At 45.5% G+C, this 27,980-nt stretch overlaps 2 protein-coding genes and 1 pseudogene across 6 annotated transcripts; all 3 read right to left on the bottom strand.

Moving 5' to 3' along the window:
• Positions 1 to 304: 304 nt before the first annotated feature.
• On the bottom strand, positions 305 to 2,828 carry LOC149329332 (uncharacterized; annotated as a pseudogene). The gene is made up of 2 exons (XR_016285785.1): positions 2,712 to 2,828; positions 305 to 2,160 (listed from the first exon to the last, which is right to left on the bottom strand). The product of XR_016285785.1 is annotated as an uncharacterized LOC149329332 (transcript).
• LOC149329331 (uncharacterized) lies at positions 305 to 10,850 on the bottom strand. The gene is made up of 2 exons (XM_089561868.1): positions 7,249 to 10,850; positions 305 to 7,164 (listed from the first exon to the last, which is right to left on the bottom strand). The coding sequence occupies exons 1-2, from the start codon at positions 7,685 to 7,687 to the stop codon at positions 6,227 to 6,229; spliced, it is 1,377 nt and encodes a 458-aa protein (XP_089417994.1). The 5' UTR covers positions 7,688 to 10,850; the 3' UTR covers positions 305 to 6,226.
• LOC149329330 (uncharacterized) lies at positions 305 to 26,753 on the bottom strand. Of its 4 annotated transcripts, XM_089561881.1 has the most exons (7): positions 25,330 to 26,753; positions 24,402 to 24,713; positions 21,794 to 21,880; positions 20,005 to 20,089; positions 18,812 to 18,939; positions 10,847 to 15,273; positions 305 to 2,765 (listed from the first exon to the last, which is right to left on the bottom strand). In XM_089561881.1, the coding sequence occupies exons 1-6, from the start codon at positions 25,330 to 25,332 to the stop codon at positions 14,950 to 14,952; spliced, it is 939 nt and encodes a 312-aa protein (XP_089418007.1). In that variant the 5' UTR covers positions 25,333 to 26,753; the 3' UTR covers positions 305 to 2,765; positions 10,847 to 14,949. The 4 variants fall into 4 exon arrangements, with proteins under 4 accessions (XP_089418007.1, XP_089418008.1, XP_089418005.1 ...); XM_089561882.1 differs by lacking the exon at positions 21,794 to 21,880; XM_089561879.1 differs by lacking the exon at positions 305 to 2,765 and having other exon boundaries at positions 15,140 to 18,939; positions 20,005 to 24,713.
• Between the last annotated feature and the right edge of the window lie 1,227 nt (positions 26,754 to 27,980).

Genomic DNA, 27,980 nt, shown 5'->3' with positions numbered 1-27,980 from the left:
AACTTGATCCCAAAAAACTTTCTAATCTCATCTGGTAATCCAACTGATTACCATCCAATACTGTGTCTGGCTTATTTCAAGATATGACCCGTTTGTAGTACGAGACAAAAACCTGGAGAAGCTTTTGAAAAAACACTACCTGTGCTTGTGGTATTCTTTAGTGCTGTCATCTATAAGTTAGTGCTGTCAGTTAGTGCTGCTACTAGTGCTGTCATCTGTAACTGATAGCAATTCTTTCCTGGATGCTAGGCAATCTGATGTCTAAAGATGCTCGAAGTAAAACAACAAAATAAAGCAAACAACAGCTTTTTGAAAAACTGCAATGCTTTTGAATTTTAATGCACAATATGCCAAGCAAGTGAGTTTTACAAACACCCAGAATGTATTCAACATTTTGAAATAGAAACTGCTAAAAAATACTACTCATGTACACCGAGGAATTTCATACAATGGACCTGAATTACGAGCTTTACAATACACTACAAGATTACAGTGTTTTTTGCAGGCTCTAATCACAGTATTCTTTGTTTCAGCAGCCACGACTCTTGCAGCGTGTTATCATGAACACCTTATGTAAATCGAGAAGGCTTTTTCAAGTAACACCAAAACAACAGAGAATCTACCACAATGTCAAATGGTCACAAACAGCTGAGATTCTGACAACGAAAAAAGATTAAAAATGGTGCCGACACAATGCTCCACAAATATTATACCATTTATATCCAGCAGAGACAGTGCTCTGAGTAATGGTAAAGCAGATCATGTTAGTGAAATCTTTTGTTAGTCCTCGTTCCAAACCACAGAGAACTCTTCAAATCGCAAAACTAACGCAAGACACATCATTTTGAGGCTGGACACCTGCTAGTCCTCACTCATTCCTGCCACTAACACTGCTGGAATAAACACACAAAGATTTACACAAGAACAAGTTTTCCTCGGTTATCATACAAACATTTACAAGTTCAGTGATCTCAATGATTGAATTTGTACTGGTCACAAAAATTAGCTCACTCACGCTTAAGGATTCAAAATAATTGTTTTGTGCATTTTTGCTCCACAAAATTTCTTCAGTGAGGCAGGCTAACAACTGCCAGCAGCGATAAACATTATATATCAAGTTTCTGAAAGGCACTCTCCGACAAGAAGTGATGCCATACAGGTATGACAGTGAGTTCACTTCTATCAATGCACGCTTAAGAGCACAGCATGCTGACTCTCCATGTTCCGGAAATATTTAGCGGGAATGTGTAGTCTAAGGGAACAGCAAACGTTGTTTTCTGAAAACTCCCTCATAATGAACAAAACTTACAAAGGTATTTAATGATGCAGGTTAGCTACCAGCACCTTTCATAGGGCATTGAGCTAGAATCTCTTCAGCTTGCATACAAAATGGCAGCTAGAAACACATTTTGACTAAGGGCATCACGAACCACTGCTACTTTTTGTGAACCGCCTTTTTGTGCCGTTTCAAATTATCACTCTGGATGAATCCCTTTTGGCACAAGTCACATTGTTAGGGCTTTTCACCCTTATGGGATCTCACATGCCTCGCAAGACTTGAATGTACAGCAAATGCCATGGGGCACAGCTGGCACTGATACGGCTTTTCACCCGTGTGGGTACGGATGTGCACCACCAGGTTACATTTCTCTGCAAAGCTGCTACCACAGTGGTCGCAACGGTAAGGACGTTCGCCTGTATGAGTCCGCTGGTGTGCCTTCAGATGGGCCTTCACTGTAAAGCTGCTATCACAGCTGTCACAACGGTAAGGTCGTTCACCAGTGTGAGTGCGCTGGTGTGCCCTCAGATTGGACTTATCTGCAAAGCTGTTCCCACAATCGTCACAATGGTAAGGGCGGTCGCCTGTGTGAGTCCGCTGGTGTCTCCCCAGATGGTGCTTTTCTGCAAAGCTCTTTCCACAGTCGTTACAATAGTATGGGCGGTCGCCTGTATGAACTCTGAGATGCTGCACTAGACGGCATCTTCTTGTGAATAACTTGCTGCAGTGGGCGCATTTATGAACCTTATTTCCTGCGGGATTACCCCGGTGGTTACCCATGTCAGAACAAGTAGATTCCATGCAGTGGCCCACAAGGTGCCTTTCACTGCTTGAATCTTGCACAGGAGGTGTGCTATGGTCGCTCTGTGCGACGACTGAACCTGTGTTGCACAGACAGAGTACTTCAAATAAAATTCATGAACCAACAATTCACAGTTCACTAGGAATTAGGAAGAAAAGTTGAATGCAGAGGACACACTCATCAAAAGCTGTGGATGTCCATCAAAAGTATTATTCAACAGATCTGCAACAGAGAACGCAGGCCTGAAACAAGATGTCTCTCCAGTCACAGGTGGGCTTCATAGCAAAACACGTGGCAGTCAGCTATGCTTAGCCCAGTGCACAATGCCATTTTTTTTTTTTTATTTGCTCCTCAGAGAGTGTATAATAGGAGGAAAAGGCTAAAGACTAAAAGCCTTAGGAGGCCCTGGTCTCCTCTACAATTTCTTGCTGCAATGAATAGAACTCACATCGGTCCTAGTTCCATGAGTAAAGTTGACATATCACAGAAAACTACTTTCCAGAATATCGCAGGCCCATATCATCATCATCCACCACAGTTTATTAAACTATAGCTTCCATACCCTAAACACTGCATTTTGAAAGACAACCTTCACGAAAGCATATAGGGAGAAAAACTGCAGATTCTAACCTGGTGAGTTCTGCCATGAAAGTACACCATGTTTGTGGTCCCCGGAGCTCAAACCTGCATGTGAAAGCCAGATTGTATCCATTAACACAAAAGATTACGAGTGCAAACGCTCACACGGTGTTATCTACATGAGGCGGTGAATATGAAATACACACTCGTAAAACAGCTTTTTCAGGTTGTGTAAATACAGTAGGGCGAGCTTGAAAAGAAGTGAGATCCAAAGCGAACATTCCCAACTTTTAAATCTCCATGCAGATGAATACTGTGCCTACACTCATGAAAAACTGACACCTGCCTACAAATTTATAGGCTTACTGGAACAAAGCCAACAACCATTACATCAACGAATGAACTTGCACAATTCCTGGCTTCAAGAGAAGAGCAGTAAATGTCTGCCTACACAGGCCTAAGAACTAATGAGTGTCAGTTACTTTTAATAACACAACACAATGAGAGAGCACTCATCTCTTAATAAACCTTTTACACCCGTTGTACAGCAGGAAAAAAACTTTCAGGAAAAAAACTTGTAGGAAAAAAACTTTCAGAGCATGGCTACTGGTAAACACACCCAGGACACAGCTGCCCACGAATGTTGCCAATGTGCTCAACATCATGTTCTGCCTCTATCGTCTCGAAGAGTGCAATTAATCGAGTAGAAGCACATCTGAAACTGCACATTACTCTGTCTTGAGTGCAGTTAGAGCATACCATATTTACTTTTGTGACACCCGCAGCTCAAATTTTGGGACGAGAAATCAGGGCAAAAAAGGAATAAACAACCGTGACACAAGTTTCTCAATGCGCTGCTCTGAAAGGTTTAAGGTGGCCAGCTTTTCCAACACCATGGACAGCACGGAAGAAGTCCATCCCTGAGAACGTGCTGATCAGGTGAGTTCATTGGACAGTAACGAGAGTGAGAGCTCATGACGCATCGTGGTATAACGGACCATCATCAACACCAGGGGAAGTCTAAGACCCACTTCCAGGCATTAACCCCCGCAGAAGCCAGGGGGGAAGCTTGCGTATTGTACCACCGGTGGGTACCCAGTGGCACAGGGAATCCAACCCTGCACATCCTACATGCGAGATGCACGCTCCAATGACTAGGCCACCATTGCAGGGAAAGTGAATGTGGCGAGAAACAGCGAGTTCAGGTGCGACCTGTCATCAACTGTTGAATTACTTTGAGCAGAAATCACAGCATCACTATAATCGTTTCACGGACATCCTGTGATGCAAGGGAACCGGTCGGGCAAAACTACAAAACGGACACTGCGGGTGAGAAAATCTGGTAAAACTGGCGCTGCATTGTGCAATAGTGCATAGCATCACTACAGCACACAGGTTAACATAAACATAGGGAAGGTATTTAAAAGGCTTCGCAATATAACAAAACAATTTCCACCTTAAAGCAAAAAAAAAGCTTGTACCACCATCATGAAATGAAATCCATACACGATTAATTCCACGTGTGCAGATCAACATTCAGTATTGTTAGAAAACTAAAATAAACATTGTCATAGTACGCTCCATACAGCCAAAATGAACGATGTCAGAATGCAGGCTAAAGGAACACAGCAATGAATACAGTTTGGACAGAGTCAGAAATGCTATGTGCAATGACAAAATGACACCACTCAGTTGTGAACAACCACAAGGGATCATAGTGTACTCTTCAGCAAACCCAAAAGGACACCCATAAACCAGTAAACAGCGGCAAATACAATAGGATATAAAATTCACCACACGATACAGCACAGATTTCGCAGAGCTACAGTCATCATAAAACCAGGAGAGCAGAGTGGTGGAGTTGCATTGAATTACGTAAGCAACCGATCGCATATTTGAGGCCTTACAGCACAAGAATCAGGAAAAAGATTGATGTGCCATACCCAGAGGCACAAAATGCTACAAGTTCCAAAGCATGCAGTTTTCATCATTGATGTTTCTGCTTCGATTGAAAAATTAAATACTGTATAATTGAAAAAATCATTTCTTCCACATAACAGAACAATCACACAAGTACCAGCACAATTGCAGTTCGTGCTTTCAGGCGATGTCACACATTAAGTTCTGCACAATGACCATCACCCGATAGGTGACCTTGCTTTGATCTCCGGAAAACAGGATGGGGTTGATCCGCCAAATTTTGCACCAAAACTAAAGGGATCACTTTCTGCCATGTATATTTTTGATTGAGCATAATATTTCGGAATCAATGGGACTCCTTTGTTAAGGGTGCGCACCAGATGCTTGTTTTTTTTTTTTCAGTTCTCCGTGTCACAAAGTTACTTGACGAAGTGACATGCGATGTCCTACTGACACCGGCACAGACTTTCTTACAAAAATATGCAACATATTTGGAATGTTATAAGTGCCCTAAAACATATGCCAATCTGATGCATTAACTTCAGGAATGTCCCATGGCCATTCAGCCTCTGAGTGACCAACTAACCCGATTCTACTAATACTACTAATTGTCCAACAACAGTACACCCGTTGCAGGCTTTACTGAATTGCTCTATGTGGTCAGGTGTTCTGTTAGTACCCTGACTGGTATCGGAATCCCACTGAGAGCTTAATTTACACTGTTCAACCACTGCACACCAGTGATTTCTGCTATATGACTTTTGAGCTAAGCAGAAGAAAGAACTTTGCGCCTATTTTTATTCCCTTATTCCCTCTCTGTCCAAAACCTAAAAGCCATTCCTGTGAAAATAACTATTTTTGAAATGAGTTCACAAAATAAACGTTTTGAGGGCAGTCCCCACGTTTCTTATTATTTAAATCCCTGTAATTCAAGAAGAATCGATAAAAACGCTTCCATCTCACTTTGTGCATAAACACAGTGCACTGGGACCATTGCACATGCAATCTTCTAGCTCATGAGCATCATGCAATGGAGTCATGGAAGGCTGGCAGGTGTGGTATTGAAGGTTTCTTCCTCTGGAACCTTGTACACATTGGCTTATCAGTAACAGCCAGCAAAATAACGGAAAACAAGTAAGCGTCACTATAAAACAAACACAAATGCCACAAACAGCAGGGTCTGTGCTTTTGTGTAAAGGGCAATGCACAAAGAAACCAGAACGCACAAAATCCAAGTCTGACTATCCATTCTGTCATCTTCTTTGTTCTACATATGTTCATAGCAGCAGGTTGCATTCAAAGGTTCTTACTCTGTGTCCTCCTAACACTCCTCATGCCTGCTATTCTGAACAGAGCGCAGCAGAGTAAGGAGAAGTATCCAACGGCACACAGCATTGTTTATATGCTTTGTGTATTGAATACATATAATGCAGTCCTAGATCAGCAGACTGAGCCATGAGTATGTTGAGGTATTAGCGGGGTCGCAGCGGAGCACCAGACAGAGACGACCAGCGTGGCAGACTTCTAGTTCCGGACTGCCCGTGCCGGGCGTGCGCGCCCAGCACGCGCTGTTCATCTTTATTTTCCTCTAGCGCGGGAACGCCGATATCAGCGCCAGCGCCGCCGGGCGCTACAGGGCCCCCCGCCTAGACGGAACGTTGGAATGTGCGCTCGGTAAAAGAAAAGAGAGTAGAAGTGTCCAGTAAGTTCATGTCAGGAGCCGGGAAGAGCTGTCGGGTGGAGTGCGCGGGCTCAGGTGGACGAGCCTGGCTGCTGCGCAATGGGCGAATGATGCAGGGTAGCGAGCTGACAATGGACATGGAGGCAGGGGAGGCCATGGTCAGGCCGTCACCGGCTGTAGTGCTGCCCGCTGACACAAGTGTCAGCGATGTTGGAGTGTTGCGGCTGATGTCCATGGGGATCTGACGCACCGTGTACGCGATCACAAGCACAGGAGCGGCCGAAACGGCTCCATGGACTGACAGCAGATGTGGTGGGACCGTCGACACAACGGTGACAGCTGTGACGATGCCGGAGCAAGTTGCTGGGCTCAATCCAAGGTGCTTGGATGAAACGGGAGTGATAGTCCGGAGCACCTCGCCAGTGTCGAGGCGCGTGTGGGCATGATCAGCTGTGGGTGTCTGCAAGAAGGTTGTGGCAGTGACAGGCCGTGTAGTTGAGACTGCTACATCAGACGGCTGGCGGACAGCAAGAGACACAGCTGGTGGATGGACAGTTGCCGCACTACTCGGTGTGGGTAACTTGATCATTCGGTGCTGAAGGTTGCTCAAGTCAGGCACCAAAACAGGCGCTTGCTGCGACAGTGTCGAGTTGCCAGGGTCAGACGCCGAGAAGTGGGTGACAGTACCGAGGGTTTGGAGCGTGGCCCTTTGGGCAGGCGGTGTGGCTGCCTGGGTAGTGGAATTGGTATCTGACAGATGCTGTGGTGGCGGCTTCAACCTCACAGCAGAGGCCTGCAGAGCTGTTGACGGTAGTGACGAGGTAGGTGGAGATGCCGGAAGCCTCGGCACGGCTGCTGCCGCAGAGTTGTCCTTGGCTGCAGGAGGCTCTGGCGACAATGCCACTGAAGCGCAAGGAGGCAGAGCCAGAGACGCGGGTCGGATAGTAGAGGGAGCAGGGCGCGAGGCGGAGCTCGTGCGGATCCCACCTGGTGTGGCGTCGAGAGAGACAACCGGGCTGGAGACGCTGGACGGGAGTGGCGGCACTGCGGCGAGGGGCTGCTGAGGCGGGCCGGGTTCTGATGAAGGCTGCGTGGGCGCGAGCGAGGCCGGTGCAGGGCCAGAGGCTGGCGGCGGCGAAAACGGGTCCGCTGCGTCGTAGAGCGGCGGCGGAACGTAGTAGGCGCCGAAATACGCCAAGACGGCCGCACGCAGCTCATCGTATGGCCGGCCGCCGAAAGCAGAGTAGGTGAGCCGACGCAGGAGGTCGGCCGGGAGGATGTCACAAAGGACTTCGTGTTTGAACGGCTGGATGGTGATGCCGTTCAGGTACATCGCAGCCTCCAGTTGGGCGAACCACCCGCCGACGCCTGCAGGCCGGAACGCCGGGAGCGGCGGGTCGAAACTTGGGTGCTGCCAGTACGCCATGCTGGAACGCCGCTGCGATAGAAGGCACGGTTCGCCAGGTCACCACTGTTGAGGATTTTGCGGGGTCGCAGCGGAGCACCAGACAGAGACGACCAGCGTGGCAGACTTCTAGTTCCGGACTGCCCGTGCCGGGCGTGCGCGCCCAGCACGCGCTGTTCATCTTTATTTTCCTCTAGCGCGGGAACGCCGATATCAGCGCCAGCGCCGCCGGGCGCTACAAGTACACTCACTGAGGCTCATATTCAGCAACCGGGGTGGCTCAGTGCTTATGATGCTCAGCTGCTGACCCAAAAGATGTGGGTTGGATCGCGGCCGCAGCAGTCAAATTTTGATGGAGGCGAAATTCCAGAAGCCCACGTACTCTGCAAAGTCCGGGCACATTGAAGAACCCCAGGTGGTTGAAATTTCTGGAGCCCTTCACTAGGGTGTACCTGATAGACTGAGTTGCTCTGAGAGGTTCAACTCCCATAAACCATAAACTCAGGCTCATATTCAGATGATGATCCGAGTTCTCAGTGCGTCCAAACTCACATTCAGGTTATGATGCGAGTCGTGAGCAAGTCCGCGCTCAGGCTCATATTATAATTTGTTTTCGCAACAACGGTGCATGCTTAGTTGTTCTTTCCTTAATTTTTTAAAACAGCGGAGAGGAGGAATGATCTACTGCCACAGTCAAGGACACCTGAGGGCGAGGAAAGCTGGCGACTTCTGTGAGAGACCGAAGAAGAGGATATCAGAGAAGCAAGGAAGACGGCATTTTCTCCGATCCCTATTGCTAGTTTACGTGGGTGCAGTAATGAGCTGGTAGCTTTGTCCGAGTCCTTCCATGCTGTTGAGAGTTGTGGCGTAAAGGCAAAATAGAAATGATCAGCATTACGCTTAAAAAATGTGGCCCAGGCAACATTAAACATGTAACTGAAAACATCAGTGTACAAACCTAATCCAAAGAGCATCAGACCAAGAGCATGCGTTCATAAGCCTTAAAGGGACACTGAGGAGAAATTGAAGTTGGCTTGTATCGACAGAATACCAGCTCCTGATTGCAAAAACACCAGTCATACTGAAAACAAAGCTCTTGTAACGTAGAAAAGAGCAAGAATCAAAATACAGGTATCGCCGCCACAGGCCAAACTCGCAAGTACAAGCGTGGTGACGTCATAGGACAAAACAGTGTTGCTACACTAGAACGCAGGAAGCCACGAATCACTGAGGCGCAGCCAATGCATGCGCAAATCTTTTTGACATCGCCAGATGGCACCACGTACCGGCAGCTACGCGCGCGCCTGCAGCATCGGAACCAATCAGCGCCTGCTCAACGGCGGTAGGCGGGCTCCCTGTAGTCCGCTAACAGTAACAAGGTACACGGTATGCTAAAGGTGTCTGTTTGCTAGGACTTCGTTGACGACTTCGAGAACGGGATCCATCGTAACGCTGGCAAAACGTGGTGCAAATGTAAACGAAAACGACGGTAGCGACAGCCGCAATAGCCGATATATGCCTTCAACGTGCGGCCGGCGGTAGCTTTCTTTTCGGTTGCTGCGAGGCCGCACTGCTGGGTACCAGAAATCACGGAGTCTGCGTTACGTGATGTGCACGTCATGTTTCACGTCACTTAGTCCTGTGTCGTCAGAAGACAATCCCAAGTTTGAATCAGAGCGGCGGGAAAAACTTTTTCAACTTCGAATCCAAATTTCGTGGACATAAATGCATCTTTCGCTGTCTGCCAAGTGGCAACAAAGCCATGAAATGCCGAACTATCGGATTTTGCTGTAAAAAAAATATTAATAGAGCTCTCCTCACTGTCCCTTTAATTTGGTTCTCTTTAGCCACACATATGCAAGGCGAAAAAGCATGACCAAATTACTAAGCAGGCAGCAGATAAGAAACTGGTCATGCGTTCTGGCCACATATGAGGCCGCAGGGACGTCACGGGATAATGCACCGCGTCCAACATTGAGAATTTTTACCATGACATCGACCAACTGCAAGCTTATAGTCCGACCCTATGCCTTGCCACCGGCAAATTTTGATTTGCGACGCCACATGACTAAGTTTGTGGCTGTTGAATAGTGGTCGCTGTCGTGACATCTGGCAATACAGTGCGTAGGTCAGGAAGAGACCTCCTCCACTGACCCTTTGAAGGTACGATTAAACATAAACATATCGCACTAGTCATGCAATACAACCATCCAGTACAAATTCAATACAGCATTTTCGATCTGAGAAGTGAGAAGCATGTGCGCTACCAAACTAGGATTTACTCAACCAGGAAGAGACCTCCTCCACTGACCCTTTGAAGGTACTATTAAACATAAACATATCGCACTAGTCATGCAATACAACCATCCAGTACAAATTCAATACAGCATTTTCGATCTGAGAAGTGAGAAGCATGTGCGCTACCAAACTAGGATTTACTCAACCAGGAAGAGACCTCCTCCACTGACCCTTTGAAGGTACTATTAAACATAAACATATCGCACTAGTCATGCAATACAACCATCCAGTACAAATTCAATACAGCATTTTCGATCTGAGAAGTGAGAAGCATGTGCGCTACCAAACTAGGATATACTCAACCAGAAAAAGAATGCTTCAGTTGTGATTTCAAGCTGAATATCCAACTGCAATGCAAAAACAACCACTGGCTTACTTTTAAGCAATTTTTTCACCTGAAACTTCCAAGCACAAATATTATGCCTAATAACAAACAAAAACGCCGATATGAAATAAATAAAACGATGGCTAGAACAAGAGGCTTTACCACAACTAAGAAAGGCAACAATTTGTGAACCTAGAGGAGATAGTGCGTAAGTTGCAAGGAACTCTCACAAAACACACAATGGCAAATGAGCCATCAGACACCAAGAAAGAGCAGAATGAAAAAATTGCACAACACTTCACAGAAATCGAAGGAATATAGGGTAAAATAGAAATGACAGCTTTGAATGGGAAAAAAATAAACAGACAAGGATTAATCAAAGCTCAAAAAAAAAAAAAACAGCCAGTAGAAGAAAACAATGAACCCCATTAACTTTCTAGGCGAGGTCGCACTCGCCACCGGCCTAATGTAAAAAGGATGCCAACAGTTATCCATTTATCTAGGGGAGATCTCTTGGTGCACCGTACAAAGACAGGTCCCGCAATACAATGTTTTACCGGACAGCAGCATCAAGCTATGGGTCGGTGTAGACTGGCTGCAGTTCTTCCTCTGGAATGTTCTTCCCCTGGCTCTGGTGCTTCTCCAATGCCTGCAAAACTGAGAACACACAAAAAAGGCACAAAACACACACAAACGACACCAGCCTTGTTCGATATGGCTACGGCATGTAGTCCTGCTCTTTAAAGTAGACCATTCATTGGAACTGGAGGGCATCATGCATTTTTCATTCCTGTGTAGCAGCTATAATAGGATGCGGAAAAAGGGATTTTATACTTGCAGGCCAAGAAGACTACTTCTGTATACAAAAAAAAAGCCTGTTGATATGCCATAACTAGAAGCTGTTTGTACCAGTTTTGGGCGTAAACTGCTGGTTACAGGTACCGCCATCGGGATGAGGTTCACCAGCTTCCAAAAGTCACCATAATGCACCACGAACAGCTATCACACAAAAATAGCCACCGAATTCATAAATCATCAGCCTTTTTACCGCAAAGCTCTAGACTGAAAAATAACTGACTGTTGCATTTCCTCTGCGATTACGATGACAGAACACAGACATTTGAGAAGAAATGCGAACGTGCGCGCTTTCTCCAAGAACCTGCTACATGAGAAATAGACGTTCACTGGCGATCGATTCAGTGAGATGGTCACGGCTGAAGATACACACCTAATGAATTTAAATAAATCAACGCCAATTACAGCTTTGCAATTCATTGCATCTACTTGCCCGAAGTTGCAAGTGTTGAAGTGGCAGGTTTAAAGTCATAACTCCGGCAAGTTGCACTGAAGAAAATTTGTCTGGCATTGCGGTTATACACTTCTGCGGCTTTCACGTTACTGGTAAAGGCGCTAACAAGCCCGAATCTTTCATAACTGCGAGGTGACATTTGGGAACGCGCGCACAAAGACGGACCGTGTCTTCACTAGCGCACGCCGCAAAAGTGACGTTCACCGGGTCATACGAAGTTATCGTTGCTCTGTAGATGATGATGATGGTGATGTCTCCGGGCTGAATGGCACATACCCTCGGCGGGAGATTGGCCAGGGTGCATAGCGGATACAAACGCACTCATGTACAGGGAATGAAGTATTTTGATAATTTTGGGACACAAAGCTAGAATTTGTACAAAACAAAAAATACGGAGAAGGAAATGTAGTGAATTCACATTCGAGCACAGGAATCTACCAGATGAAATTAAATAATCGTGAATATAATCGAACACTGCTTTCAGGGCATATCCGTTGGCGCTTGCCCCGAAGGAAAGGAGAATCGGAATAGATCGAGGAAGCCCAAGCCGAGCGAGGGGGATCTCCAAGTAAATTCTACGGAGAGGAACGAGCCGCCGGCAGAAGAGGAAAAAATGTTCTATAGACTCAATTTCGCCACAAGACTCACAAAGGTTGGATATCGAAAGCCCCGATCGGCATAAATAAAGATTTAGCCGCGGTATCCTGCAGCACAAAAGGGTCATGGACACCTCACGTTGCCTCGAACTGCACATCCGCACACTCCAAGGAAACGCCAGGTGTTGAAAATCCGCTGCAGCAAGGAGAGGCTCATGGCTCAAGGAGTGGGGACGCTGGAATCGCTGAAAGCGTGCTAGAGTCAAGTGAACAGTATTTGGGATGAAAGGGACAATAGGTCCATCAAGGGCAGACTTTGCTAAAAAATCAGCCCTCTCATTAGAAACAATGCCACAGTGCCCAGGGACCCAGTGAAAGCGTACTTCTGTAACATGTGGAGAAATAAAAAATTGAAGGGAACGGCTCAAAGGAGTATCCCTCGAGTTTTCGAGCGCTGTCGAAACAAAGGTTTTCTGAGAGTATAATGACCTGAGTGATACTGCAGGGAATCCTTATTAAGGCCAACTCCATGGCCAGAAACTCAGCTACAAAAATAGGGGTATAGTCAGGGGCCCGAAATGAGTAGCTCCAATCAAGAGCCCCTGAGTAAATGCCAATAGCTGCCTTTTCATTTTGCTGGGAGGTATCTGCAAAAACGGCAGTATGGTTAGTGAAATTGTCTAGGTACTCCTCTATCCCTCTATAAGCACATTTAACACAATGGCAGGCAGGTTCCTACCATTCCTTGGGAGGGTGTTGTCAAAGAAGACTGCCGTATCAGCCCACCTGTGGTTGACTAGTACTAAAGACCTCATTGACACAGAAATATTTGACAGCAGGGAATTAGTGAACACCACCTGAGGGAGCTTAGTGAAAGTGATTGGGTAGTGGTCACTTGATGTACCACAGTCAACTGTACACCACGAAGATACAGCTATACCACTAACAGCTAATGTTAAATCAATAGCTGAGCAAGAATTTGCCCTCATGTAAGTTATGGCACGACTATTGTAACAGCACACATCGTTTGCTGACATCTAAGACCAAAGTAAATGCCCGCTAAAGTCTGTTCTGAAACCCCAAATAACATGATGTGAATTGAAGTCCCCAGCTAGAACTACTCCTCTGTTGTTGCGCAGTAACGCATCGAGCCCATCCGTCCTACGGACACCTGCGGGGAAGTAGATATTTGCCACCGTAACAGGGGTGCACTGCAGAATAATTATTTCAACTGCTAGTATCTCACAATCAGGTAGCATAATTTTGTGAGACACTTTAGCACGATGAAACAGTTTCATTGAAACCTATTTAGTAAACCCCCACCCCTGCCGTTTGGGCGATCATTTCGAAAAACGGAGAAATTTTTAGTTGCGAATGGGCGATTAGGATTGAGCCACGATTCCTGTATTAAAATAATGTCTGGACTATGTTTAAGTATAAGCTGCTGTAAGTCGGGGAAAGATGAGATAGAGCGACAATTCCACTAGAGAACAGATATTCCTGCCATGATTATTGCTTTAAGAACGAAGCCGCAACAGCCTCTTTCAACACATCTGTTTTCTTTGAAATTCCAGGCGAACCTTTCTTAGTCTTATTATGCGGATGGTCAGATTTTAAAAAAGAAGAGGAAGCACGACGCTTCCGAGATGGAGTAGTCCTTTCAACATCTGACTGACAAGCGTTAGAGAGGGAGACTTGGTCAGAGTCATTTACACCCACGGACGTGGAGGCAGAAGAGGTGGTGGGCTGAATATTATCAGCAGTTGCAGAGGAGGGAGGACAGGCAGACGGGGCTAGGTTACCTAAAGCTGAGGAAGCAGCCTGCGCGGAAATGACCTGGGTCAAGGCATTGCTGAACGTACTGATCATGCGGTCAAGTACACCAGCAACAGCCTTCTCCACCGGGGCAACAACGGACTTAGTTAAGGCTGCCTCCACATCAGTAGCGGTCGAGCGGGGAATACTTGCGTATGAGCTCTGCCGACTGTCAAGGCGGGCGTATGCATCAGCGCGCAAGCACCTGCCACGCTGAATAATGTCCAAGACAATCTGCTCATCGGCACGCTTCGGGCAGGTGGGGTCGTCAGCTGTGTGATCACAGTGGCAAAGGCAGCAGCTAAGCGACTCAGGAAGTGCAAATGTCGTGTTCATGATCACCGCCGCAAACGGACTTGCAAGATTTGGCACTGTGACCGAACCGCCAGCAGTTCTTACACTGTAAAGGAACGGGGCTGCAGTGGGTCCACACGGTGCACAATAGGCCAAACTTTGATCTCGGATGGGCAAGAGGACTCTGCAAATGTTGCAATAACCGACTCAGTTGATGTACGAGAGCCTCCAGCCTCTCTGCTGCAGCAGTAAACTGAGAGGATGCCAACACCGGCGTCATGAAAGTCTGCAAGAATTTCCCCTGGTGTAGCGGAAGGATCCACACCGCGGATAATTCCTTTTACGCAGGCAAGTTGCTCTGGAATAAATACCTTCACCGGCAGTGAGGCGAAAGAGGTGCATGCAGTAAATCGGCAACACAATCAAAGTCAGCCGACTTGCACAGAATTCCTCTCATGCCAAATGGTCGCACCTCCGAAATCTCGACAGCGGCTGGTGGCTGCATTCAGCTGCTCCTGGATCATTCGAGAGTTTATTTTAATTACACCATCTCCTACAGGGACCAGCGCCACAGGGATAAGCTTGACAACGTTTTGACTAAAAGATGTTAGCGGCAGATTTTCAGCCGGTAAACTGGCGAACCAGGTTACCGGACCTGAGCCCGGGGAAGACATAGCCATGGCGAAAAGACTGCAAAGCCTTCGAACCTACATCCAAAGGGGGAAAACCTGGCCAAATCCCCCACTCTCGGAACGGCCTCACCAAAATTTGAAGACAGGCGAAGACAGGTCAGAAGACGCAGAGGCAGCCCGTGGAACAGCAGCACCAACGGGGACGACAGGGAACAGCAGAACTCCGGCGAAGAAGTTGTTGTTGTTGTTGTGGCCTTTGACAGAATGGCACATACCCACACTTGGGGATCGGCCAAGAATCGGGAGGTTGTTGTTGTCTTCGTAAGGTTGGTATTCACCTGTATGTACATAGTAAAGGCAAAAGCAACGCACACGGACGAAGAAGCTCTGTAAGCACATTCTTCTTCTTCATCCTCACATGGATTTCCTTCTTCAAAACTTTTTCTCAAAGACTGACAACACAAAAAACGAATGGGTAAACAAACAGAATGAGGAGCTAGCACAACCAGCAACGCACAACATACGGATGGGTGGATGGATGATATTGGCTTTATCCTTTGTATAAGCCGGCAGTTAGCGCCACCTAGCCTATACTTCCCCCATCGTTAATTGATTTTTCTTTTCTCCTTCTTTCAATTTTGCTCTTACAATGTCTAGTTTGAATATCTTTTTTTTTTTCCAAATTCACCCCTTCCCTTGATTCTTCAAATCTAGACCTACACGTTTTTGTCCTCAGGGTACCCTGTCCTAGCCTCAAAAAGCAGTGAACAGCCAGCTTGTGTTCTTGTGTGGTCTACGTGGGCCTGATATAGAGAGTTTTAGTATAGCGTTAGCGTGATAGCGGACCTAAGGGAAATTACGTTAGCGTGCCGCAAGCAACTTATCCCCTCAGAGAGTTTTAGTCACGACCTCCTCTATAGACCATTTTACCTAGAGCGCCGCCATTTTGGGGAGGTGGCGCCGTCTATGTTCTGTTCTTGTCCCTAGCACCATGCTGGTATGCGCGCGCGCATTTGTGCTGCCCCCACGGTGCAGTACGGAGGCGTCGCAAATTGGCGTTTCGGAGCTTCTGATTTTTTGGTGCGTATGTGTGAATGCTAGAAATGCGCCTGGGTGACGGGAAAAGCTTTTCGAGCAAGACTGCCGCCGTTTGGTTTAGTGATGGCCGGAACACCATCGGATTATGGGGCAGGAGGCACTTCCACCATCGTTCAGATGACTGACCTAGGCAAACGAAACTTGCTTACGAGTTGTTTGTTTGCTCTAGCGCATAGCAACGGTCGCATCGCTACCTACGACGGCGGTCGAAGAAGCGACACAGGCAGCCGCCAAGCTTCTTTTATGCTATCTGATTGAGTTCGATAGACTACGATTACCGCCAGCATAACAAAGTCACTTCATGAATGTTTACGTTGATGAATGTTTACGTTGATGAGTTTCTTTCGTGAAAGCTGACCCGTATACACTTCACAATTTCAGGCAGGTATTACAGTGCACTTCTCAGCGAGATACGCATCGTGCCAGATTCAGGCGTCTGATGCCTGGCGTCCTCTCTGCCTTTCAGCTTGTTATCACTTCGAGATAAATGCTCGCCTACGAGCAGGTCTAGGTGGTAGGTGCAAGAATGTTTACTAAGCCAGAGCGGTCAGGCACCGAACGAAAGCACTTTCTAGGCTAGTTGACATCGCGTATGTCATCATTGCTTGCTTCGGTGCTTGGCCACCGAGCGAGCACGAGCAATGGTCGTTCTCGCTGCCTCGCCGCTTTTTTTCGCGTACGTGTCCACTCTTCACTCGTCGAAAGAAAAATGTTGCGGCCCTAAATAAATGTCCGCACTGTACAGAGAAAGTTAGATGAGAGGTTGCATGGGTATTTGCCCCGCGGCAGTAGAAATTCGCCACGCCACCCGCAGCTCGATTGTACTTTGGTGAGCAAGCGCCTTTGCGGTTGTCGTTAAGCACGCTATGTGTCTTCACACAAGTTTTTGGTATCTTGACTGGTGCAGTGAGCACGCTCTTTTGCTTCTGCCAAAGCCCAGTTGTTCGCGGTAACAACACTGCTGCAACAACATTGCTTACCCAGCAGTGCTGTAATATCGCATATCATTTGCTGTCATACTTAGCATGCAACAAAAACTTCGGAGAGGTCTTTTTTCTGCTTATCTGAGCTATCTACTTCCATTGCTCCGATATTGTGGCCTTCATACTTGTCTGCAGGACACGAGCTGTGCAGGCATCCAACTGTTGTCACTGACTGAAGTGGCCAAACGTCCGGATGCCACACATTACTTTTTATTGGCTAGAGAAGAAAGCATGTGACATCAAGGAGGCACAGGATCCTCTCTGTTGACGCTAGCCAGCCAAAGACATCGCTCGTCTTCACCTGACGGAAAGCGATGCAGGTGGAACACGTCGCAGCCGCAATGACGCCGCGGCTGTTGATGCTGTGCTCATGGCTCGGCGGCTAGTTTTTTTCGCTTGCAATAGCTGTTGGTGCAGCCAAAAACAGCGCAGTGGTATCCTGATGACCTCGGCTCACGATTCATGTTCACAGTCAGCGTCAGAACACGTAAAAACTGTTTTCTCGTGCAAAAGACAGCAGGACACGAACGTAACTCAACGCGTACTTCGCCGCCCGCGCATACCAGTAGGAGAGGAGGAAGAGAAGCGGCGGCGCGCGCGCGCCGGTTCGAGGCTATTTTTCTCCTCAAGTAACTAAAAAATGCACTTTGTGGAGAAAAACGTGCATGCTAAAGCAGTTTCTGCTTGGAAAAAATTAGCTACAGAATGACACTACAGGCGAATACAAATGCAACTAGGAATCAAAACATTCAATGATGTGCTATTTGTACTAAATCACAGAACTTTTCAGAAAGTGACTGCATTTAGGCGCCATTTATCGTATGCTGTGCTATGTCAGTGCACGTTAAAGAACCCCAGGTGGTCGAAATTTCCAGAGCCCTTCGCTACGTCGTTCCTCATAGCCCGAGTGACTTTGGGACGTTAAACCCCATAAAACAAACTTCGATTCAAAACAGTCCTTATCATTCCAGCGGAGAGAGAACACAAATGGCGAACGTTTTCTAGGTATGGAAACTGCTAAAAAATTGGAAACAAAATTTTTAAAATCCAGATCTATGAAATTGTCACCCTAGGCATCTTCAAATCATTTTGAAGAAAGATGTGATGCAAGGGCGCATGGGCTCTAACCAGTCAGTGGTTAGGGCACTCGACTATTTAGCCTGGCAACCCAAGGTTTGATCCTGGCTGTGGAGGCTACACAGGCATGGAAGGTGCCTGTGTAGCAATGTCAGTGCATGATAAAAAAAAACCCAGAGTGGTCAAAATTATCCACAGCCCTCCACACAGCATCCCTCATAGCCAGTCGCTTTTTGACGTTAAATCCCATGAACCAAATAAAACCGAATTCTGAGAAAAAATAATGACATCAGTTATAGGGCCAAAATCTACCACCAATACATTGGAGGTCACAGTGCCAAGCTTACGATTTTGTGAAATATATTTGCTCTTTCAGTTGTATACAAAGCGTTCTATCTGCTCAGTTAATTAGCCTTAAATGAAACAATCTAAGCTACGCAGACTATGCTCCAAGCTTTGTGAATTTGCAGTGCACCTAATTGTGTACCAGGGGACTAAAAATGTTAGGCTACATGAGGCAGCAAACCAAAAAACTAATAGTGTGCACACAAATGCTCACAAAAATCAAAAGTATCTTTTTCCATAAAAGTGGATAACACGAGGTGTGGAATGTAACCTTTAGGTATGCCAGGTCTATGCAGACAAGCACACTTTTGGTCATCACTGTACACACAAAAACAGTCTCAAGCTCACAAAAGGTATAAGGGAATCAGCTTGCCTCAGCTTTCTTTGCGTGCCTTTCCTGGAGCTGCTTCCGCCTGCAGGACGCATGCTGCAGCCATTTTTTTACCATTTCTTCTATCTCGGCCAGTGTTGTTGAGCACATCTTGTTCGATCGAACAGCATCTATGCAGAATGATAGGACTCATTCAGTATGAAAGCACACATGAAAAAAAGAGCCATGAATAGTCGATATTGTAATAAGTCTGGTTGGCAGATCATAATCGGGGAATGCAGCATGAGGAAACACGGATGGGAACAAAATTGGAATGGGCTGGCACGTACTTTTTCATTGCCATTGTGAAAATTGTTTTCCAAATGCATCAGCATGCAATTAGATTTTGATATTACTTAAGCAATACTAGTTGGACTTCCATAAATTTTTGCTAAAAGTTGTATAATGCATGCTAAAGTACTTCTATGCAGAAAGTCCAGGCAACTATTTGTAAAAATAACAAGAACAGGGTGCCTGGTTATGAGAAATGCTCATAAATTTGTAACAGAAAGTAAAGCTCCACATTCTAGAGAAAGCGTTACACAGCGTTACTGAATTCAGTCTGAAGTGATGCAGTGTCAGAACCATCAGTTATTAAACAGTAGATGACACAATCAGCAGCAAAAAACAAGCAGAAACAACACTAAATGAACTGCTAATACAGGTCAGAAAAAGTTAACATGCTAAAGCACATCCTTGAGGCATGCCTGAAAGGATTGGAACACCATAAGAGTTGGTTGCATTAACAGTCAAATGATGTGCAGTCAGAAAGAAAGTCAGCAACCCTGTAGAAAACCAAATAGTCATTGTTGAGGTGCCTTAGTCTTATTGTAGAAACCTGGAGTTTAACATAGAAACATGCCTTGGAGACGTCTAAAATCAAAGCTCTTTCCAGACCCAGAAGCTATAAATGTATGTTAATCACTACCGAACATTATAAATTGTGCTTCATGAAAGCATTTGCGGAACCAAAGTTGGGATGTGTGAGAAAACAGGTTTAACTCAAGTGAGTTAATTACGCCAGTGAAACGTGATTGCTTGAATTTTTTTGCGTTATGTTAAGACGAAAGATGTGGCAGTAGTTGGCAATTAGCCTGTCTTTAATGAAGAACTAGAATATATTTGGTGAAAGCTATTTGCTTTCCATAGGTCATGACTAATAACCTAAGAATGAAGCGCGAAAAACAGTTTCATACCAGCTCTTTGTCTTGATGGAGCAAATGCAGCTAGTGAGTGACAACATACAGACAGCCTCTTTTCTGAACATGCTCTCCAAAATACCTGAAAATGAACAGGAGAGAAGAATGGTCACACCCAGTTGCATTACAGGTTTACAATTTGCAACTCTCATTTTATATAATGTAACCCCGTACTGGGGCACACGAACAGTAGCAAGAATTTTCTCAGCACTACTTGCATTGACACACTGCAATAAAAAGATAATTTCAGCAAAAGTTATAGAAACCACAAGCTGAAAAACAAAAACACTCAAGAACCAAATATCATGAAGTGAGCAACAACTGAAATAGGAGAAAATTATTTATTTATTTCTTTAGAGATACTGTCAATCCACTGGGGATTTTAACAGGAAGGGCGCAGGAACAAGGCCCATCAAAGTAAAAACTACAACAACGTCATGAATAATGGACACAAAGAGTGAACAAGAAGAAGGATTGAAGGACAATATAAACGACTACAGTGTCGCACTTAATTAAGGTTCAATACATAAAAGTCACGGGAACAGCAATAGGATCGTCGGATTGTACAGTTAGTTCAAGACAAGATAACATAATCAATACATGGGATATATATGACATTAGAAACGAACAAGCACTGGTAAGAAAAATAGCAAGGCAAAAAAGGAAGTTTTCAACAAAGGTTCAGAATTCAAGTGTGTTTACGAGTGAAGATAATTTTCTACTGACTGAGTGAAGATATCTAGTGATGTGCTGCGGGTAATAGAGTGGTCAAGGGTGTTCCATTCTCTTATTGTGAGTGGAAAAAAGGAGTATTTCAGGCAGTCAGTACGAAATGTGTGCTCTTTTAATGTTTCTGAATGTCTGTGACGTGTAGGTCTTGTCTCTGGGGCCATAAGGTACCTAGTTTTATCAAGGTTAAGCTGGTTATGGAGTAACTGGTAAAGTATTTTTAGTCGTGCAAGTTTAGCTCTATTTTCCAGAGTGAGAATGCCGGCTGTCTTGAGTAGTTCGGTGGGTGAGTCAGTAGGCCTGTATTTATTAAACATAAATCTTACTGCCTTTCTTTGGATTGCTTCTAATTTTCCTACGAGATATTTAGTATGCGGAAACCATGCAATGTTCGCATATTCGAGTACCGATCGTACGAAAGCTTTGTATGCAATTAGTTTTGTTGGAGGAGGAGCTTGTTGAAGATGCCTTTTGAGGAACAGGAGTCTTTTAACGGCGGCTGATGTGACATGGTGATATGTGAATCCCATCTGAGATCATGGGATATTATTATACCGAGGTATTTATAGCTGTTAACTCGAGTGAGGGGGGCGTTGTTGACAACGTAAGTGTAGGACGACTGATGTTTTTTTCTGGTTATTGTGAGGAGAGCGGACTTATTAATGTTAAGGGCCATCTGCCAGTCTTTACACCACCTAGATACGGCTTCTGCAGCGAGGTTTAGGGCCATGTGGTCATCTGGTGTGTTAATTTCGCGGTAAATTATACAGTCATCAGCAAAGAGTTTAATATTAACATTGACATATGAGGGCAGATCGTTGATAAAGATTAAGAATAAAACTGGAGCTAAGACGCAACCCTGAGGTACTCCTGATGTTACACGTTCTAATGAGGAAGGCTGGTGGTTAATCACAACGTATTGGGAGCGACCAGAGAGGTAGTCCCCAATCCAGTTAACAATGGGGCTGTTACCAAGTGTGCATTCCAATTTTTTGATTAATTTTTTGTGTGAAACGCGGTCGAATGCTTTCGAAAAGTCGAAAAAAATCATATCTACCTGTTTTTGGTTGTCAATGCTCAAAGACAGATGATGTACTAGTTCCAGGAGCTGAGTCACTGTTGATAAGCCACTTCTAAAACCATGCTGGAAGGGGGATAGAATGCGTTCTTGTTCAAGGAATGTGGTTATATGCTTAGTAATGATGTGCTCAAGAAGTTTACATATTGTGCAGGTTAACGATATGGGTCTGAAGTTAGAGGGTTCGTTCTTGTTTCCAGATTTGTGAACAGGGATAACCTTGGCGATTTTCCATTCTCTCGGTAGAGTGGAAGTCGATAATGATTTGTTAAATAGTAAGTATAAGTACTTAGCGATCCATTCGGCATATCGTTTGAGGAATATGTTAGGTATGTTGTCAGGACCAGGCGCTTTTTTTGTGTCTAAGTTAAGTAAAAGATTTAACACACCTCTTTCGCTTTTACTTGTCGGTGTCAAAGGTGTTCTATAAATACAGTACTTAAAGGGGGGATAACACCATCACCAACAGTAAAAACGGATTTGAAGTAATTATTCATAGAATTAGCATAATTTATATCTTGTTCTTGGGAATTAGGGTTCTTACGTCCTTTATTAGGCTTTAGAAAATTCCAAAATTTTAAGGGAGAGCTTTTTAGAAAATTGGGCAGTGTTTTCGAGAAATAAGTGGTTTTTGCTGACTTAATCTTTGATTTTAAATCACTAATAGCCTTGGCAAGGCGATCATTGGTTCGAGGTTTGCTTTTTGTCTTCAACGATTTTCTCAGCCGTTTTACTTTGCGTTTGGCATGAATCACATCGCGTGTTATCCAAGGGTTATGTTTCCTAGTTCTTTTTGTTTTAGTTGGTACGTAGCTACGGATGCAGAAGAATACGGTATCTTTGAACATGGACCATAAAGATTCAATATGTGTGGAGGGCTTCTCATACATTTCTTCAAATGCCCAGAATTCATCAGTGAGGTGATCGATTATGTCAGAATCTTGAGCATTATTGTAGTCGAGGTATGTAATTTTCGAACTTGGAGGAGCATCTTTGTTACATGTAGGGATAGCGCATAGAACTAGCTTGTGGTCTGATATACCATCAATGATTTCGAGTTCTGCTGTGTGTACTGAAAAGTGATCACTTAAAAATATAAGGTCAAGTATATTAGACGTTGTTCCCTGTACACGTGTAGGTTCGCTTACTATTTGGTAAAGATTGAACTGGAGCATAATATCTAAAACGACTTCAGAGCTAGGGGAATTAAACTGCAAAGTTTGCCATTCTATATCTGGAAGATTAAAGTCTCCTAGTAAGATAAGTCTTGAACCTAGCGTGTGACGCTGCATATAGTTATACAATGAAGTCATAGCGGAATGGCCAAATGAAGGGCTACGATAAACACACCCCACTGTGATAAAGTGCGAGCCAAGCTTCATCTTGCAAAAGATTGCCTCTGCATCCTGAACTTCTGGCAGAATAGAGAAAGGAATGTGCTTTTTTATTAGAATAGCCACTCCTCCGCCACGTGTTGGCCTGTCCTTGCGAATAATTACGTAATTCGGAGGTGTAATCTCGGTGTCCAGGATATCAGCCGTTAACCAAGTTTCTGTTATAGCCACAAAGTCTGGCTCGATACCAAGAAGTAACGCTTCGAGTGAGTCAGATTTGTTCAGGATGCTGCGGGCGTTAACGTTTGCAAAACTTATCTGCGAGGATGTTGCGGCCGTCGTGGGCGTAATGCGGGTCCCTCGCCTTGTTTTTCTTGCATGTTTTTTTGGCTTTCAATGATGTCAGTTTCAAGTTGGCCTTGGTCGTCTAGCATGTTTTTTCGGCTGTCAGTATTGTCAGTTACAAGTTCCATGTGTACTGGACAACCTTTTGTGTTATCCCAGCGATATAATTGCCCATTTAGGCGTAGTTTGTCATACGTTAATGACACCTTGCCTCCCTCTTCCTTATTCTCTTTTGCCCAGTTCCACAACTTTTTTCTTACTTCCCTCACACGTACCGAGAAGTCCTCGCCTATCGAGTAATTAGAACCCTTCAACTTACGACAATTTCTTAACACATTTACTTTGTCGCGGTAGTCCAGTAGTTTAAGTATTATCGGCCTGGTTTCATCTTTGACTGGCCGACCTAACCTGTGTATCCTTTCAATGGCAACTGGATCAATTTTAAGAATTTTCTTGACAATTTTTTCATTCATTAGCTTATCGAGTGATTCGGTATTTTCTTCTGGGTTTTCTCGGACACCGTATACTATCAAATTCGAGCGTCTAGAACGATTTTCTAGGTCCTCCAGTCTTGATTCGAGGAAAGTGACTACCTTCTGCAGGTTAGTAACTTCGTTAACACACTCTGATAATTTGCTGTCCAGAGCAGCTAGTCGTTCCAACTTCGCATCGATGGAAGCTAAGCGCCCATCCTTAATTTCCCTGATATCTTCTGAAATCTGTTGCAGTTGGCGTACGAGTTGGTCAATATCGGGTCCGGGGTTCGTCTCAACGTCACCGGACAGCAGCAACACTTTCATAGCAAGACAGGCTAAATCATATGCAAGCGTACAGAGCAGGCCAGGGCACGGCAGCACAACCAAACACAGGTCGTCCGAACGAAAGCATTTTCCGTAACGTTTTCTTACCTGCATGAAAAAGACGAGCGGGTTATCGATCCGCATACTGGTCGTGCTGCCGCGCCCATTGGCCCAAGGAAGGTCCGGTCCCGGATTTATGCACGAAGAATGCATCTTGTCCACCGGGGTAGCGCCGTAAGCCACGTTGACGCTGAGTGTCGCCGAGACGTGGCGGCCTTGTCGGCAGTCCCAGCTATCCAGAATCGGTGGCGTTATCCGCACGAGTGAGCTGTGATTGTAGATCAGCTGTGTCGTCCAAGCTTCTGTCGGTTGGAATGATCGCACATGCCCCGCCGGTGTCATCAGCAGGACGGCAATAAGCTGCATGAAAAAGACAGTCAAGAACCAAATATCATGAAGTGAGCAACAACTGAAATAGGAGAAAATTACAAATAAGAAAGAGTTGTTCTTGGCGCATGATAGCCTTAGATGCTTATGCGCCAATAAACCCAACACAACACAACACAACACAACAACACACAAATAAGAAAGAACCCACAAAGGTTTTTTACAAGCACAAAGATGAAAAAGCAATGTCAGATCGCAATAGGCAAATTTAAACAGAAGAGCTTGACTAAAAACAAAGCCCAGTTAGTTTTGAAGAGAAGAGCTGCAACGAAAGGGGACCTGTTAGCAAATTTTACACCAACACAAGATCTGCCAAAACTGTCTTCTTGAGCCGCCGGAGACTGGAAACTCTACCTTTGTAGTGAGGGTCATAGCATGCCAGGCGGCCGCCACAGGCATTCCCGCGCCACTACTGTACCATGCCTCCGCTTCAGGGACAAATCCAGTTAACTAAACGCCACGCATTTTTAAGCTATCTATGCACTCCACGAACTGATAAACCGACTGGTGAAATCGCCAGCACGAAAACTGCACAATGCCACAAACGAGCACTAACACTTGTTTGAGAGAAAAGTGTGCAAAAACTCACCATTATTGCCGTTCTTCACGTAGTCCCCCAGTACACTGCACAATGCTGGCACAGGACGGTATACGACGCGTACAAGCTTGCCGCCACAACGAAGAAAATGTGAACACGCGAAAAAATAAATTGTGCAAACGAACGCTGAAAGGGACCAAGAAAACGTCGCTTCGCGGCCGCCGCGGCTAATGATGATGCCCATGGCCGTTGGGCTGCCTAATATCAATACAGTTCTAGTTGCGGTTCTGGTTTGAAATTCGCGGCGTTTGTGGGTTTCAGTCTAACTTGAGAAGTTTCTTCAAATACTCGTACTTCACATGCATGTGCTTGCATAAAATAAAATCAAAGCATGTAATTGCTGACTGCCTAAATAATTCATTCCTGAAAACTTCAGATTGCGAAAGCAAAAAAAAATTAAAATTTAAAGGCAACATAATTTTAATGTGTTTTCTGGTAAGCTGTTTGCACATTTCCAAATCTTCCACTGTGCTGAAAGAAAAACATGTATGAATGTCATTTGAATATCCACTAACTGATATCTGAATCCGATAGTCCTCTCAACATGCAGAGGATATCGATACATAGACATTGGACGTTAGGACCGTTAGTGGACATCCTCTGCATATTCATGGTTTGCTGGGCAAACAGTGGCCATAACCGCGAGAATTAACGCTGTTAGGGGTCATTTTCAAGATACTGTAGGCGCGAATAGTCGCTGTAGCACGTAGCGGCACGCCGACTTGTGTTGCTTTCGTTGTTAGAAGGTCATATTACTAGACCCCGACGCATAAAACGCGGGCGCCCCTGCCGTTCTCTATTATCCTCCCTTCTGGACAGGATGATAAAGGTAAAGTTTACGGAACCTGGAATGAGCAGGTCGTAAAGGTAACCGACTTATACGGGTGACAGTGTACGCTAATTGTATTTTTTTCGCGCTGCAGGAATGGTTTTCAAGATCAATGTATTGACTACCCATGCACGAATTACTTTTGCACCAGACAGCGAAGCGTTGCTGCACAAAATGAAGCAAGGAAAGGAATATAAGACTTGCATTTTCCAGGCCATGCGCTGTATAATACTGTTGTTTGTTTTTCATACCTATGCGTTCCCACGGCAAAATCGCTCGTGCACTGGATCAGGTAGTCAATCGTATTTCGGAACCCTCCGCTACGGTGCTTCTCATGGCCCGAGTGCTGCTTTGAGACGTTGAACCCCATGAATCAGTCAATCTACGCGCTAGGAACACGAAAAACAAACAGAAGAACGCGCACTGCAGTGCGTCAGGACCAGCCAGGACCGTCGCGCACGACATCGCATCGTCTGCTGTGGGGGTAAAGTCACAGTGACTTTACTGTGGAGGTTAGTCCAGGCGACACCTGGCGGTAACTTCGGTCCCTACACAACAGTTAGGTTGAAACATTCCGCAGGCAGCTTACTTTGCAGCGACCATTTTACCGAATTATACAGACAGTTGCGCAAATCAGAGAAAATCGAAGAAAAATTCTCTCGGCTTAACCGCGCGTTTGTTTGGGCTCAAATTTTGCACAGAGGTTGCATTTGGTGGTCAGTTTTGTTTTATACTACATTTAGGTGGGGTACTTGCCTGATTCAGTCAGAATTTTTTGGAAATCCCCATCGTATGTGGCGACGACGATCCAAACCTGAAAGACATCGCAGCAATGTAGGGTGCCTCGATGCGCGCGCGCTCCGTTGAGGGTGAAGACAACTGCGTCGTCTGCTACGGCGGCCGCCATTGCCATGCCCACTTCAAAGGCGCGGGGCGTGCTCCAACAGGCTTTGTGCACTTCCCGCTGCAAAAACGCGCTTGTCTTCGCGACCAAAAGAAAACACAACTGCGTTTCGCGCCTTTTCTAATGAAGTGGCAACAGAATAGGCTTGTAAGGGACAACTGTCCAAATATTTTAAGATTTGGACGGTCGTTTCTCCTCGCACACGACGACTCCGGTGCTGGATTGGAAATAGTTCATAGAGCGCACTAGGAACCTAACTGCAGGATTAAAATAAATAATAACAGCAATATCGTAAGCAGGTAGATTGCATTCAATCACTCAAATGTAAATAATTAAGAACGCTCCAATAAGTGATAGCAGGTACCAAAAAAAACCTATGCAGATGCACTGAAAAAGTGAAGCTTTATTTTCGCATGGATGACTAATCGAACAAATTCACTTTTTCTCAGCTGTTATAAAATGTTTAGGAGAGTACAACTAATTTTATTTGTAACAAGCTCAGGGGCACAATTATGCCATGTGTACTATAAGCGGCTTTCCGCGCATATCATATCCAGCAATGAAATCAGGCAGGTGGCATCACCGATGTGAGCTGCAGTCGGCAGACTGTTACGGCTGTCACTAAACGTTTTAATGCGAGAGCAGCTCTCGCATTCCTTGGCTCGTTGTGCGAAAAGCCCGCCGTCACCGCGGCAGGAATGCGCGGCAGGGCTCCCTCGCTGCGGAGACCGGTTCTGACCTTTGACCGAGTCGGACGTGTTTTTTGACGCTCCTTCGACTTCGGCCGGGCCTAGCTACGCCGTGCAGCAACCGGGTTGGGCCCGCATCGCCTGCACGTACGACCCGCAGGCAACGGACCTGGACCTAGGATAGCCACCTCCCGTGGCCCCCCGGCCATGGAGCCCCACC

Source organism: Amblyomma mixtum, chromosome 9, assembly GCF_055824585.1.
Source record: "Amblyomma mixtum isolate Tamu chromosome 9, ASM5582458v1, whole genome shotgun sequence".
Lineage (NCBI taxonomy): Eukaryota > Metazoa > Arthropoda > Arachnida > Ixodida > Ixodidae > Amblyomma > Amblyomma mixtum.
The sequence above is the reverse complement of the archived record's forward strand: the minus strand, read 5'-3'. Positions and strand labels throughout refer to the sequence as shown.